This window comes from Neolamprologus brichardi, unplaced genomic scaffold (genome assembly GCF_056152115.1).
Source record: "Neolamprologus brichardi isolate AB-2024 unplaced genomic scaffold, ASM5615211v1 NODE_ptg000038l+_length_1369362_cov_1, whole genome shotgun sequence".
NCBI classification, from domain to species: domain Eukaryota; kingdom Metazoa; phylum Chordata; class Actinopteri; order Cichliformes; family Cichlidae; genus Neolamprologus; species Neolamprologus brichardi.
The window spans coordinates 712,501-726,103 of NW_028270040.1; the positions used below are offsets into that span (position 1 = coordinate 712,501).

Sequence of the window (13,603 nt, forward strand, 5' to 3'; positions counted from 1 at the left end):
ATGACAATATGACCAAGCATTTGCAGCGCTTGGCGTCACTGTGACTATGGTGGGAGACTACTGAGTAGTTAATGTTGCTGATCAATTTAAATCTAATTTTATTTTTCAGAATCAAAATCGGTTCAAGTCGGTCAAAAGATGTTTATAGTTTAAATGAGATTTTTTTTTAATTTCAGGCAAATTGATTTACTTTAAGTGTTGTAGTAGTTTAGAGAGTTGCAGTACTACTATATGCACATTAAATATTTTCTGTTACGGACTAAAATAAAAATGTTAATAAAGTTATTCTTTGTTTTAATTGAATCTATATTTCTTTCCTTTTTCTTTTGTTTTCGTTAATGTTAATAAGGATACAATGTTATGCAGAGATGTACTTATAATAACAAATTTATAGACAAATGATACTATAGTCACGGGGGAGAGTGGTGGTGGTGGGGGGGTGTTGGGATTTGGGCTTCACCTGTACACAGTGTTTGTTAGGTGGACACAGACTGTGGGTGACAGAGGTCTGCTCCTGCCACAGAGCAGAGGTGCCCCCTGCTGGTCCTGCTGGGAGGTTGTGTGGGCTGAGTGGTTGACCTATAGAGATCGACAGACCACGTGACTTTCGCGCATTGCATTGTAGCTATGAGTGGCAGCAGAATCAAAACACTGCATCAAGCATTTCCAGCACCAGTTATCATTGATTCTACAGTTTTAATCCATACCTACAATTTTTTTGCCCCAAAAACAGTTATGTACGAAACGACGGAGAGCACGGCAGCTCCGTACAAAGACAGACGTGACGAAAAGGCAAAAAAAGGAGGAGGAAAAAATCAAAGGAGTGAAAGGGTCAGACCCACACGAGCACAGAGTGGAGTAAGGATGTCAGCGTGCTGCCCAACTTTCATCACGCACATATTTATTATGATATGGTCCTAAGTTTTAGTGCATAAACTCACAACATGTTTTTGTAACTTCAGATCCCTGCAACAAGCCCAGGTCCAGTTTACTTTGGTGATTTGGACCATTTCACAGCTGTTGTTAATTTTTTATTCTTTATCTCCTGTAAAGGCAAACACATCTATTTGTCGTTTCAGGTTGTAGTGTTACACAACATTTTCAGATCTAATAGAAATAAAATGAGGTTTTCGTAATTCATTCAATTTGTTGTCTTTATTTATAACTGACATTATTGTTTCGTTCTGTTATAGAATCTGACAAGAAAAATGCAACATTGTATTCCATCGTACTTTATTAGCTGCTTCGGTGAAAAACAATGCAACAAAAAAACAACAACAACATTGCAAAACAACATACTGGAAAACAGTTATTCATCACTTGATTGCTTCAATACAACCCTTCGGCACATATATGCAGGACGTTTCGTGGCTGTTTTGATATCGCTCTCTCTCTTAACCAATCAAATCTCGTTGTGGTAGCAGCTTTAAACTCGGTATGACCCAGGATCAGTGTTGGTCAAGTTACTTGAAAAAAGTAATCAGTAACTAATTACTGATTACTTCCCCAAAAAGTAATCCCGTTACTTTACTGATTACTTATTTTCAAAAGTAATTAATTACTTAGTTAGTTTTTAAAAACATGATGTACAACCTGAGTAGGTGATAAAGCGATAGATCTTTCAGCCCAATTCTACTTTTTCTGCATAATCATCATACAAAATGTAATCAAATGGAAAAGTCTCTTTTTAAAACTTGTTTTATTAGTTTTAATCTTTTAACTTTATGCATCAAGCAAAAATTTAATTATCTGCAACATTCTCTGACTGGAAGAAATTAGTTTAACATGTAAACCTATTTTCTGCACATTCCAGCACATAAAATAAAATATTTTGTGTGTTTACACTCAGTCTTTCAAATAGATGCAAGTAAAACACAGCAGAAAATAAATAAAGTCAAAGACTAGCGGTCCTGTTGCTCTATTTTCACCTGTAAAGCAGGAGTGGGGTAGGCGGAGGTTTACCCTGGTGCAGGTGTGCAGCGGTCAGTGGAAGAATCCGCGAGTTTCTCTGTGAGTTTCCCATTACGTCGTAGCTACTCGGTGCTTGCTCGGAAGTTTAGGGTTTTTTTTCGCTGTAACAAGAAGTTTTCTTCCCACGCACAACGGACACTAATGTTTTTGTCACTTTTTATGGAATCAAACTCAAAGTAAGGTCAGTACTTCCACGCTTTAAACGCTGCACGCTCATACTCTCTCTGCACTCGATATATGATCCATTGTTGATCTGCACACAGCTGTTGTCACGAACGTCGCACTCGCTTACGTCACTGTCATGAGACATTCTCGCAAAAAATCACGGTTTTAGTAACGGAGTAACGCAGCGTTCCTACGGGAAAGTAACGGTAATCTAATTACCGTTTTTGCAATAGTAATCCCTCACTTTACTCATTACTTGAAAAAAGTAATTGGATTACAGTAACATGTTACAAGTAACACGTTACTGCCCATCTCTGCTCAGGTTGATAGAGGGGGCTCAGTCTGGATCACATTCCAGCATTTTGTAGGCTGGTTTTCCTACAAAACACAACAAACATTAGCCAGCAAAGCCACAGTGAACAAAGCAGCATAGCAACGAATTCACTTCAAATCAATATAAGACTTATTTGTAACCTACATCAACAATTATGTTATGATAAATTACGTAATAACTACAACAGAAGACTGACCTTTGTGGGAATGCTTGGAGCAGACTAACCTGTGAGCTGGATGTTCTGGGACGTTATATTTGCTCTTTGAATGGCTGCAATCCAGGCCATCCGTCGGCTCTGTTACTTCGGAAACACGGCTGAACAATTTCTCTTCCACGACGGAATCTGATAAAAACCGATTTCTTTACCCGTCGGCTTCCCGTGGCTGTCATGCGACCGGCTATTGCAGTTAATAATACAACAGCTTCATGCCTTTCTTTGTGTTTCTTTTTATCGCTGTGTGACTGTTTTCATGTGAAAGCCTGCGTGCGCTAGTACCGCTTGTCACTCGTACCTACAATCCTTTGTGGTTTTACCCTGGAAATGACGTCGCATTTTCAATCTCTATTATGGGATGTTGTAGTGCTCATGAACATGAACTTTCTTCTTTGTTATGATGTGATATAATAATGAGGCAATTGAGCTGAGACCAATTAAGTTAATAAAATACAATTGAACATAATTCACATCAAAAATACAACCTTGGTGTGGATTTTGAAAGATACAAATCTCTCTTTGCTGTCTTCTCTTTGACCTCATCTCCCAACAATTCATGATAAAGTAATTGAAAGGCAATAACAGTGGATTAACCTGTAACTCCTGATCAAATGATATGAGTTTAGATTTCAGTTTTTTATGGGTTGATAAGAGAGAGCATCTTGTCAGATCAGATTACATGTGATACTTATGTAACAGCAGTAACATAGGTGTCAACACTGGAAACAGCAACACTGAGAGTAGAGAAGCAGGTATGCTGACACAGCTCAGTGTAGCCTGAGATCCTTTGTGATGCTGCTGCGTTGCCTGACTGCCTTCTGCCTCGTAGGCAGCCTATTCTGTGCTGCTGTCCCACTGCGGGACACTAGAAGAGCTCAGCCCACCAGGAACAAGCTGCTGCTCATCTCCTTTGATGGTTTCCGCTGGAACTATGACCAGGATGTGGACACCCCTAACCTGGATAAGATGGCTAAGGATGGGGTGAAGGCACAATACGTCACACCGCCCTTCATCACCATTACCAACCCCACGCACTTCACTTTGCTCACAGGTATTTAAAAAGTCTTAACGTCTGGATAATATCATATTCTAGAGAGCTTAGATAAGTTGTTGAACCTTACTGGTACAAAAACAGAGTTGTCCATGAACGCGTATAAACCAGTCCTCGTTTAGACCAACATTAAGCTGCAGCTGTCTGATGAAGCGCGCTGAGATCAAGCGTGGAGGCGACTCTTGATGTGATTTGAAACTATAAATAAATTGAATTGAAAAAGAGAATGATATTAGAGAGATATTAGTTATTCACTTAGGGCTGCATGGTGGTTAGCACTGTTCATGTGGGTTCTCTCTGAGTACTCCAGCTCCCTTCCAAAGTCCAAAGACATGCAGTTAGTGAGGTTAGGTTAATTGGGAACTCTAAATTGCCCATAGATGTGAATGGTTGTCTGTCTCTATGTGTTAGCCCTGCCACAGGCTGGTGACCTGCAGGGTGTACACCACCTCTCGCCCTAAGACAGCTGGGATAAAGAAGAGGAACTAGAAGGCTATGTGCAGCTTTATCAATAAAAAATAATAAGATATGCCTGACTGCAAAGATCACTGTGAATTCATTTGATTTATACAGACATCACTGATGTCTGATTAAGAATTAATCTAATAAATAATAGTTATATCGCAGTATTATTAAATGGTCTGTATTTTGTATAGCGCTTTACTAGTCCCTAAGGACCCCAAAGCGCTTTACACATCCAGTCATCCACACATTCACACACTGGTGATGGCAGCTACGTTGTAGCCACAGCCACCCTGGGGCGCACTGACAGAGGCGAGGCTGCCGGACACTGGCGCCACCGGGCCCTCTGACCACCACCAGTAGGCAACGGGTGAAGTGTCTTGCTCAAGGACACAACAACTGAGACTGTTGTAGCCGGGGCTCGAACTGGCAACCTTCCGATTACAAGGCGAACTCCCAACTCTTGAGCCACGATCGCCCCAAAGCAATTAAAGCAATGTTGTTTCACTATAAACTATCCCTACTCGTTTCATCTAGTGCATTAATAACATTCACACCATTGGTTTGAAGTATACTTTATACTTTGTCCTGGATACTGAGGAGTAAGTTGTGCACAGGTTTCCTTTCATAATTTGTGCTTCATTTTTCTAAATACGACTGTGGTTGTTGTTCAGATGTTACTAAAGTCTCTGTGTCTGGTATTGAGCAGTGGCTGGACCACGGGTACACAACAAACCTCCTGCTAGTACAAAGAGATGTCGATTTAGCTCAGGTCTGACCAACTGTCCACTGTAGTGGATGTGATGGTAGATGCACCTTTATTTCCAACGAGCTTCTTCAGCTGAGCCGCAGTCGTCCCTGCTCACAGTGGCAGACTGACTTATAGAAACAGAATTCAAACAAACACAAATAGAAACAGTCTTTTAAAAAGATGAAGCCAACGTGATCTACATCTTTGTACATAAATCTGAGAACAAACACAAAGGATCACATTTTGATGTTAGCGGTTGATGCGTCTTATAATCCGGTGTGCCTTATGGTCCGAAAAATATGGTATATTACCGAAGGACTTTTAACATTTACCCTTACGTTCTCTTAACGCTCCTCATTAGTGTTTCTTTCTTCTGTCTGTCAGGACGCTATGTTGAGAATCACGGAGTAATCCATAACATGTGGTTCAACACTACTACTCAGGAGAAGAAGGGGTACTACATGACTCAGTTTGTTGATTCATACTGGGACAACGGCAGCTTACCCATCTGGATAACAGCACAGAGACAGGTTCTTTAGATTTGTCTGTACCTTACCTCAATGTGTCATGAAGCTGTTTCCCTTGTTTTATTGTAGTTTAATGTCCTTCCTCGTCTCCTACATCTCCTTCCAGGGTCTCAAAGCAGGATCTCTACATTTCCCTGGCACAGCAGCCACCTACAAAGGGGAGACTGTCAGGGTGAGGGAAGTGGAACCACGTTTATATGATTATTCTAATGAAACAGAGTGGAGGCTGAACATCGACAAAGTGATTGGAGAGTGGTTCCACCAACAGGACCTGGACTTTGTCTCTTTGTACTTTGGAGAACCAGATGGGGCTGGGCACCGATATGGACCAGATTCCCCAGAACGCCGGGAAATGGTTCAACAAGTGGATCGTACTGTGGGCTACATCAGGGATAAAATCCAAGATCGTGGCCTTACTGACCGACTCAACGTTATTATCACCGCTGACCATGGGATGACTACTGTTCTACGAGGTGCACAGGTTGACGAGATCATCCTCTATAAGATTCCTGGTTTCAGCTTCAGTGATATCCAGTTCCATCTGGTGGACTATGGACCTGCTGGGATGCTGCTTCCTAAGGATGGGATGCTTGAGAAGGTCTACAGTGCCCTCAAAGGAAGTCACCCACATCTTCATGTGTATAAAAAGGAAGAGATGCCAGTGTGGCTGCACTATAGTAAACATGCTCGACTCCTTCCCATCATCCTTTTTGCTGATCCTGGATATGTAATCAATGGGGTGAGAGAATGCATGCCCATCTACTTTCTGAAAATGTGACTCTTTAGCATGTGGCTACAACCCAACACTGTCCCTAGTCAGATCACCCAAGACTTAGTGGACAATAAGAGGTAAACTCCTGCCATGCTCTTAGTATCTCTGAAACCTTGAAGATAACATCAACTACCCTTTTGCACAGCATGGTGTGATCCTACTGAGTAAAACGTGTTTGCAAAAGCTTCCAATCATAACTCAGGGAAACAAAAATGATCAAATGTATAGTTACATATACTTACTCTTTTCCACAACTCATGGTTTTCTCTGTTTTCTCTCAACTTCTAGTTCTTCCCTGTGCAGTTCAACAAAGGAGAGCATGGCTTTGACAATCAAGTGATGGACATGAAGCCTTTCTTCAGGGCAGTTGGGCCTGATTTCCAGAAGGATTTAGTGGTTGGGCCCTTTGAGACTGTTAATGTGTACCCACTCATGTGCCATTTACTAGGAATAAACCCAGAGATCAATGATGGACACCTCGACAATACCAAGCAAATGCTGCTCCCCAAGAAAAACACAGAAGGTAACAACAGCACTGGCAAATTTTATGCTATAGAGATAAAAGATAAAGCCCCATTTTTAAATGGTAACTGGACTGACTTACACAGCATCAAACTACTGGGACCAATCCCGATCCCTAGCTATGACTGCTTGTTGGTGTAGGTGATTTTAGGTGTGGAGTATTTCTTTTATTTGTACAAACAAAACACATAAGTAGCACCTCGGATACATAAACACCATTTTTGGTGCTAAAAAAGATCTTTTTTCTCAGTCTTTTTGCACAGATTTTATTTGTATGGAATGTTGTGGAAGTTTTCCATTAAATAAAGCCTGCATACAAGCGGTGAGCGGCAGCTAACATTCTTTAATCAAAACAAAGAACAGAAAACCAAGCTTGTGGAGAGCCTGCATGACCTGATCTTATACAAGCACCAAATCACAATAACAGTTGTTTTATTAATGTAATTTAAGGACTCTACAACAATACACAAAAAAATCAAAACATAGAAAACCACAGCAATCATATGACCCTTCTACCCACATAGCAAGCAGGTCTGGCCTGGATCTGGTATCAAGCCGCCACTGCTGGCTGACTTCTGGCATGATAAGACATATGTCATCCAGATATGGGCCAGGCCTGGCATAGATGGCACTGTTTATGTGATGGCATGCCAAATCTGGCTCGATTGTGGTTCGGCGTATGTGGCCCAGGCTCATAGCAAACAAGTCTTCCCTGGGTCCAGCATCAAGCTGGTACTTCTGACTGACTGGTGTCATGGCAGGGTGTATGTCAACCAGATGTGGGCCAGGTCTGGCAATGATGGCACTATTTATGTTCCTATTTTCCCATTTTAGTTAGAAGACCCAAATACCATGTTGCAATACTATACTGCTATGGTAGCCAACGTTTCAAATGCAGGTTTGACAGGTTCGTGAGTGTACACTTTATCCAAAACCTAGTGAGGGTTTACTCATGTTTGCCAGTGGGTGGCTGTAGCTCAGGAGGTAGAGCAGGTCACCTACTGATTGGAAGGTTAGTGGTTTGATCCCTGGCTCCTCCAGTCTGCATGTCAGGAATGTGAATGTAGTTAGGAAGCAGTCAGTTTAGAGAAAATGGGTTAATGTGGCATGTTGTATAGAGTACTTTGAGTAATCTGGGAGAGTAAAAAAGTGCTATATAAGAATCAGTCCATTCACTGTCTGAACAGAGCTTAGTCATGTTGCTTTTGTACTATTATGTTCTGGTGCATGTTGTTATTACATGGCTTGATTAATGTACACATTAGGCTGACATCTGGGGCCAGAGCTGAAACTGTTCTGGGCCAGCACAGGGCCAGCAGTGTGTCTGCAACTGGCCTTGTGCTGGCCCATGTGTGGGCCACATCTGGCAAACCTGATCTGGGCCACCAAAGGGCCATCATTCTTTGCAGTATGTGGGCCATGTGTAAGCACATTGTGTGGGCCATACCAATTTTGCTATGTGGGTATGAGCAAGTGCTTTGGCGACAGTGGGAAGGAAAAACTTTTAACAGGAAGAAACCTCCAGCAGAACCAGGCTCAACGACAGGCGGGGCCATCTGCTACGACCCGTTAAGGTTAGATGAGGAAGACAGGACAAAGACACACTGTGGAAGAGAATCACTAATAATTTAGTGCAGTCAGGTGTATAAACACATAGTGATTGAGAAAGGTGACTGAAGAAGAAACACCCAGTGCATCCTGGGAATCCCCAGCAGTCTACATCTATTGCAGCATAACTGAGGGAGGATTCAGGGTCACCTGGTCCAGCCCTAACTATATGCTTTAGCAAAAAGGAAAGTTTGAAGCCTAATCTTAAAAGTAGAGATAGTGTCTGTCTCCTGAATCCAAACTGGAAGCTGGTTCCACAGAAGAGGGGCCTGAAAACTGAAGGCTCTGCCTCCCATTCTACTTTTAAATACTCTAGGAACAACAAGTAGGCCTGCAGAGCGAGAGCGAAGTGCTCTAATAGGGTGATATGGTACTACAAGGTCATTAAGATAAGATGGGGCCTGATTATTTAAGACCTTGTATGTGAGGAGCAGGATTTTGAATTCTGGATTTAACAGGAAGCCAAAACAGGAGAAATCTGCTCTCTCTTTCTAGTCCCTGTCAGTACTCTTGCTGCAGCATTTTGGATTAGCTGAAGGCTTTTCAGGGAGTTTTTAGGACTTCCTGATAATAATGAATTACAGTCGTCCAGCCTGGAAGTAATAGCGGCCATCCAGGTCTTTATGTCTTTAAGACATTCCTGCAGTTTAACTAATTGGTGTGTGTTATCTGGCTTCACGGACAGATAGAGCTGGGTGTCATCTGCATAGCAGTGTAAATGTATGCTATGTCTTCTAATGATGCTGCCTAGGGGAAGCATGTATAATGTAAACAGAATTGGTCCTAGCACTGAACCCTGTGGAACTCCATAATTAACCTCAGTGTGTGAAGAGGACTCTCCATTTACATGCTAACATAACTGAGTGCAACTGACTAATATACAGAGCAGTGAAAAGTATTTTCTCTCCAAAATTTCTTATTTTTTAAACAAAGAGAACCAGAGTAAATACAAATGTAATTTTTACAGTTTTTAAATGATAATTTATTCTCCATGAATCACCACCTTACTGTGGTTGAGGATAAAACCTAAATGTGCTTGCGCTACTGTAGGCTTACCAAATGCACGAGGCCTGTAGGGAGCAGCTACAATGTGTGTTGGACAGCAGTCATGGGCAGAGGCCCTGGCAGCTATGGAGGTAGTCAACTGGGACATGGAGCATCACGTCTCTGGTGCAGAAGGAGCCTAAGCTAGTGCGTGAGGTTGAGCGACACCAGCTAGTCGGGCTCTTCAACAGCATTCTGAGAGAGGCTGGGGTCATTGAGTCTGAAGGGAATGTGTCATGGTGATAATCCCCGAACCAGATGGTGGAAACCGGAGGAGAAGGGATGATGATAACTTTAAATCATGTCCACTGATAAAAAAGACAACTGACATTTTTGAGTTGAAATGACAGAAAACACACTGCAGCTTGTTCTTAGTTGAGGTAGATGATGAGATCTAAATCTACATAATAATCATAGCCTTTGTTATCACCTCACAGATGGAGTGTCACAGTGTAACACGAATGCAGTGTCATTCCCAGTCAGTAAATATAAATGTCTGTTGTTACTACAGAATGGGGGAAGTTTTATATTCCCAAACAAATCCCTTAATCGTGCCTTCTCTGCTCAGATAAGAGCACCAACCTGTGCAGTTATGTGTGAGTGTCTTTGTGTAGCTTTGTCTCTCTGTCTGCATCGTAACTATTCATACTTTTCTGTCTGTCTGCAGATTACGAGGTGGATCGTCATCATCAGGCTTTCATTGGCTTATCAGCAGTGGCTGGGTTTCTGGTTCTGATTTTTATAGTGGGAACTTCTTATACTTGGTGTTTAAGGAGAAAAGCAAATAGGTAAAGTGCTATAATCGTGTAATCATGGATACATCTATCAGTGTGCTTGTTGCCAAATCAATACGTAAATACAATTCACATATTAAGGTCAAAACTTTAAAGCATTACAGGGAAACCCAAGAATTCCCCTTTAAGCAAGCAATAGTAAGGTTGGGTTTGGGGAAACCTGCAGTCAGCTGAGACTGAAAGCAAAGTCCAGATGAACAGAATCAACCTTCTGGGATCTCCTTCTAGTTTCTCTCAGGACTCTTTCTGTAACATTTTGGGTCAAATAAAGGTTTTCAGACAATACTCCAGCCTAAAAGAAAGACATACATAAGAGTCACCAAGGTAACTTTGAACTTATGGTTGGAATGTGCAGATATTCTGAAGCAATAAAACAGTGAACATAAATCCTGTTAAAGTGCAAATATTTCACTGTGAAGTTTGTAACAAAGCTGATGCTGCATCCTGCGATCTGACCCATTCTTTTTGTTTTTGTCCTCTCTTCTCAGATCCAAACCAAAGCATGCTGCTGCTGCTGCTGCTGCTGCTGCTGATGATGATGATGACGATGATGATGAAAAGGCTGACAAAACGCAAACTGTCTTTTAAGAATTTGTTTTACATAATAATGTAGTTTGAGAAATCCTCTATTGTTTAATACAAATGTGAAAGTTCAGCACAGAAGCACTTCTTAATCAAAAATAATAATAATTCATGATTCACAGCAGTTCGGTGATTTTGTTTGTTCTCCATTTTTCATTGTAACTCTGATCATTTGTGAACTTAAATATACTATCAAAATGTTTCCTTCCATCTGTCCACGTTCTCCCACTTATCCAATTCAGAGTTGCAACCCCTACAACCCAACCCGACTATATTAATGGCAGCAACATGACTCATAAAAAGAGTTTCCCACTGTGAGGCATCCCATCTTCTTTTAACAGCAGCCAGTAAACATCTGGGAACAGAGGAGAGCAGCTACTGGGCTTCAGAGAGAGGACTGTTGTCCCTTTCTTCTCTCACAGAGGTTTCTCACTGCTTTGCTGTATCGTTCATTTCATGGTGTATCAGATGTTTCGGGTCAGTCAAAGGTCTGGATGCAGGCAGTTCAACACCTGCACTCTTCTATGAAGCTGTGCTGCTGGAACAGCTGCAGTGTGTGGTTTAGTATCGTCCTGCTGAAATGTGCAGGTCTCTCCTGAAAATACGTCCTCTGTTGCTCTGAAACCTGTACACACCTTCCTGCATCGATGGCCTCTCCAGATGTGCCAGCTGCTGATTCCATAGGCATTAATGGGCCTCCACACCATCAGCGATGAAGGCTGAGTGCTGGTAACAAAGCAGAGTCTTCCTCCCGTCCATTTTAAATGAAGGTTGGTCCAGAGAGGACAGCAGAGTGTCTGCATCGTGTTCACATGTGTGATGTGTGGATGGCAGAGTGAGCTGTGTTCCAGCTGAAACCCATTTGCATGGCAGACTCACACCTGGAGGTCACAGCAGCAGTGCTGAGCTTCAGCCGTGCACACAGAGATTTCTCCAGCTTTAACCGCTGGGCCCTCTTTCATTCTACTTTTAAATATCCTAGAACAGGGGTCGGCAACCTGCGGCTCCAGAGCCGCATGCGGCTCTTTAGTCCTTTTAGTGCGGCTCCGCGTGGTTTGGGAAAATAATTTTTTTTTTTTAAGTAATTAGCTGAAGTGTATTTTATTTATGTTAGCTCTTTTTTTAACTTGTAGTTCTAAATTGGAAGATTATTGTGATATTGAAATATAAAAATAAAATTATATTCTATTATTTTTTTAATCGTTCAAAATAAGCGTCACACTTGCGGAAGCCGATATACCCGCCGAAACGCCGTGCCTTTATCAAGACTTTCAACCCCAGGTAAGCGAATTATGGATCTTCGGATCCACATTATGTCAGCAGCTGTTTTCCACCGTGAACTATGTTAAAAACAAACACCGCTCACGCCTCACAGATGACAGCTTACACTCCTGCGTGAAGATGAAAGTGACTTCGTACAGCCCGTACGGCAGAACCGACGTCGGTTCTGCTCAGGTGCGTCCGCCTCCCCTGCAGCGGCGCTGCAGACCACGCCCCGCCACACACATTAATCAGATAAAATACATATTTAGGCTGAATTTTGCAAACATCTATTTTTCATTTTTTAGCAGCATAGTGCTTTTTTTCCAATTATTTTTTTTAAAAGTCAGGTCAAGGCTCCAAAAGCCCAAAGGCGATATAAAGGTGGCGGCTCACAACAGTTTTTGTTTGCTACATAGATCATTTTAGTTCAGCTGGGTGTCTTTCCTTTTGTTATATTTCTTTAAGAGTTCAAAATGTGTTAATAACATAAATAAAATGTAATTTTCTCTGTAGCACTTCATGGATTCAAGCAACACGCCTTAGTTGTTTACACAAAGCATAAAGGTAAAACAAACAAACAATGTATACAGTGTTATCTTCATTTTAGATGTCAAAAAGTATTTGCGGCTCCCAGTGTTTTCTTTTGCATGGAAATCGCGTCCAAATGGCTCTTTGGGTGTTAAAGGTTGCAGACCCCTGTCCTAGAACCACAAGTGCAGTGGAGCTGATGGGCTGGATTCATCAGGCAAGCTCACTCCAAGGAATTGCCCTACGTCAATGTGTCCCAGCTGCTAAAGGGCAGCAATGTTAAAGAACCATTAATTAAATATGCAAAGATTACAAGAAGCTTCAAAGGAAAAATCCCCTTTGGCAGTTGAGTCCATTTGACCTGCTGCAGTTGAACTGTCAGCGTGCAGGCTCTTCACACACAAGCACACACTTCCCTGTCATAACTCCTCAATGCAATGCCAAAGGTTTAAAGCGTGATTATGAGCAGATAAGTACTGACTGATATGCCTTTTAAAGTGAATGCATTCATTCGGGGTGTATCCACTAACACTGTGCCACACAGTTTCTCTTTTGTCCTGGAGTGCTGGTCATACTTGTATATTACTGGAAGTCACTACAGAAGCAGGAAACATTAAACTGGAGCACAGTGGATCGTTGGTAAAACTACAGCACTATCTAAATCTTTGCTGCTCTGCCTGCTCTGCAGCCTCACTGCAGAACTCTGAACAGTCACTTTTCACAGGATCTACCAGGAACAAGCTGCTGCTCACCTCCGTCGAAGGCTGGGACTACACCCTAATGTGGATAAAATAGCCCTGGATGGGGTCAAAGCCCTTCATGCTACTCCACCCTTCACCATCATCACCAGCCCCAAAGTTAACAGATAAAACCAACATAAGTGGCCCCAGTAAAATCTGAATGCTGTACAGTTTTAGAGTAAATATAAATGATTTTAATCATATTTAAATGTCTCCACACTCATTAGATTTCAACACAGCTGAACACTATAATCATAACACAATAATTAAATAAG

The 13,603-nt window shown here is 41.9% G+C and overlaps 1 protein-coding gene across 1 annotated transcript; it reads left to right on the forward strand.

Moving 5' to 3' along the window:
* The first annotated feature begins 3,476 nt into the window (after positions 1–3,476).
* On the forward strand, positions 3,477–13,457 carry LOC102795021 (ectonucleotide pyrophosphatase/phosphodiesterase family member 7-like). The gene is made up of 6 exons (XM_006801664.3): positions 3,477–3,735; positions 5,333–5,478; positions 5,582–6,214; positions 6,536–6,770; positions 10,089–10,209; positions 13,313–13,457. The coding sequence occupies exons 1-6, from the start codon at positions 3,477–3,479 to the stop codon at positions 13,455–13,457; spliced, it is 1,539 nt and encodes a 512-aa protein (XP_006801727.3).
* Positions 13,458–13,603: the final 146 nt, after the last annotated feature.

Bases quoted from the DNA above. Each gene is read 5' to 3' on its own strand.
- LOC102795021 (XM_006801664.3), top strand. From the start codon at position 3,477: ATGCTGCTGCGTTGCCTGACTGCCTTCTGCCTCGTAGGCAGCCTATTC. The intron at 6,215-6,535 runs GTGAGAGAATGC...CTCAACTTCTAG, and splicing joins CTGGATATGTAATCAATGGG to TTCTTCCCTGTGCAGTTCAA. The intron at 10,210-13,312 runs GTAAAGTGCTAT...CACTTTTCACAG, and splicing joins TTAAGGAGAAAAGCAAATAG to GATCTACCAGGAACAAGCTG.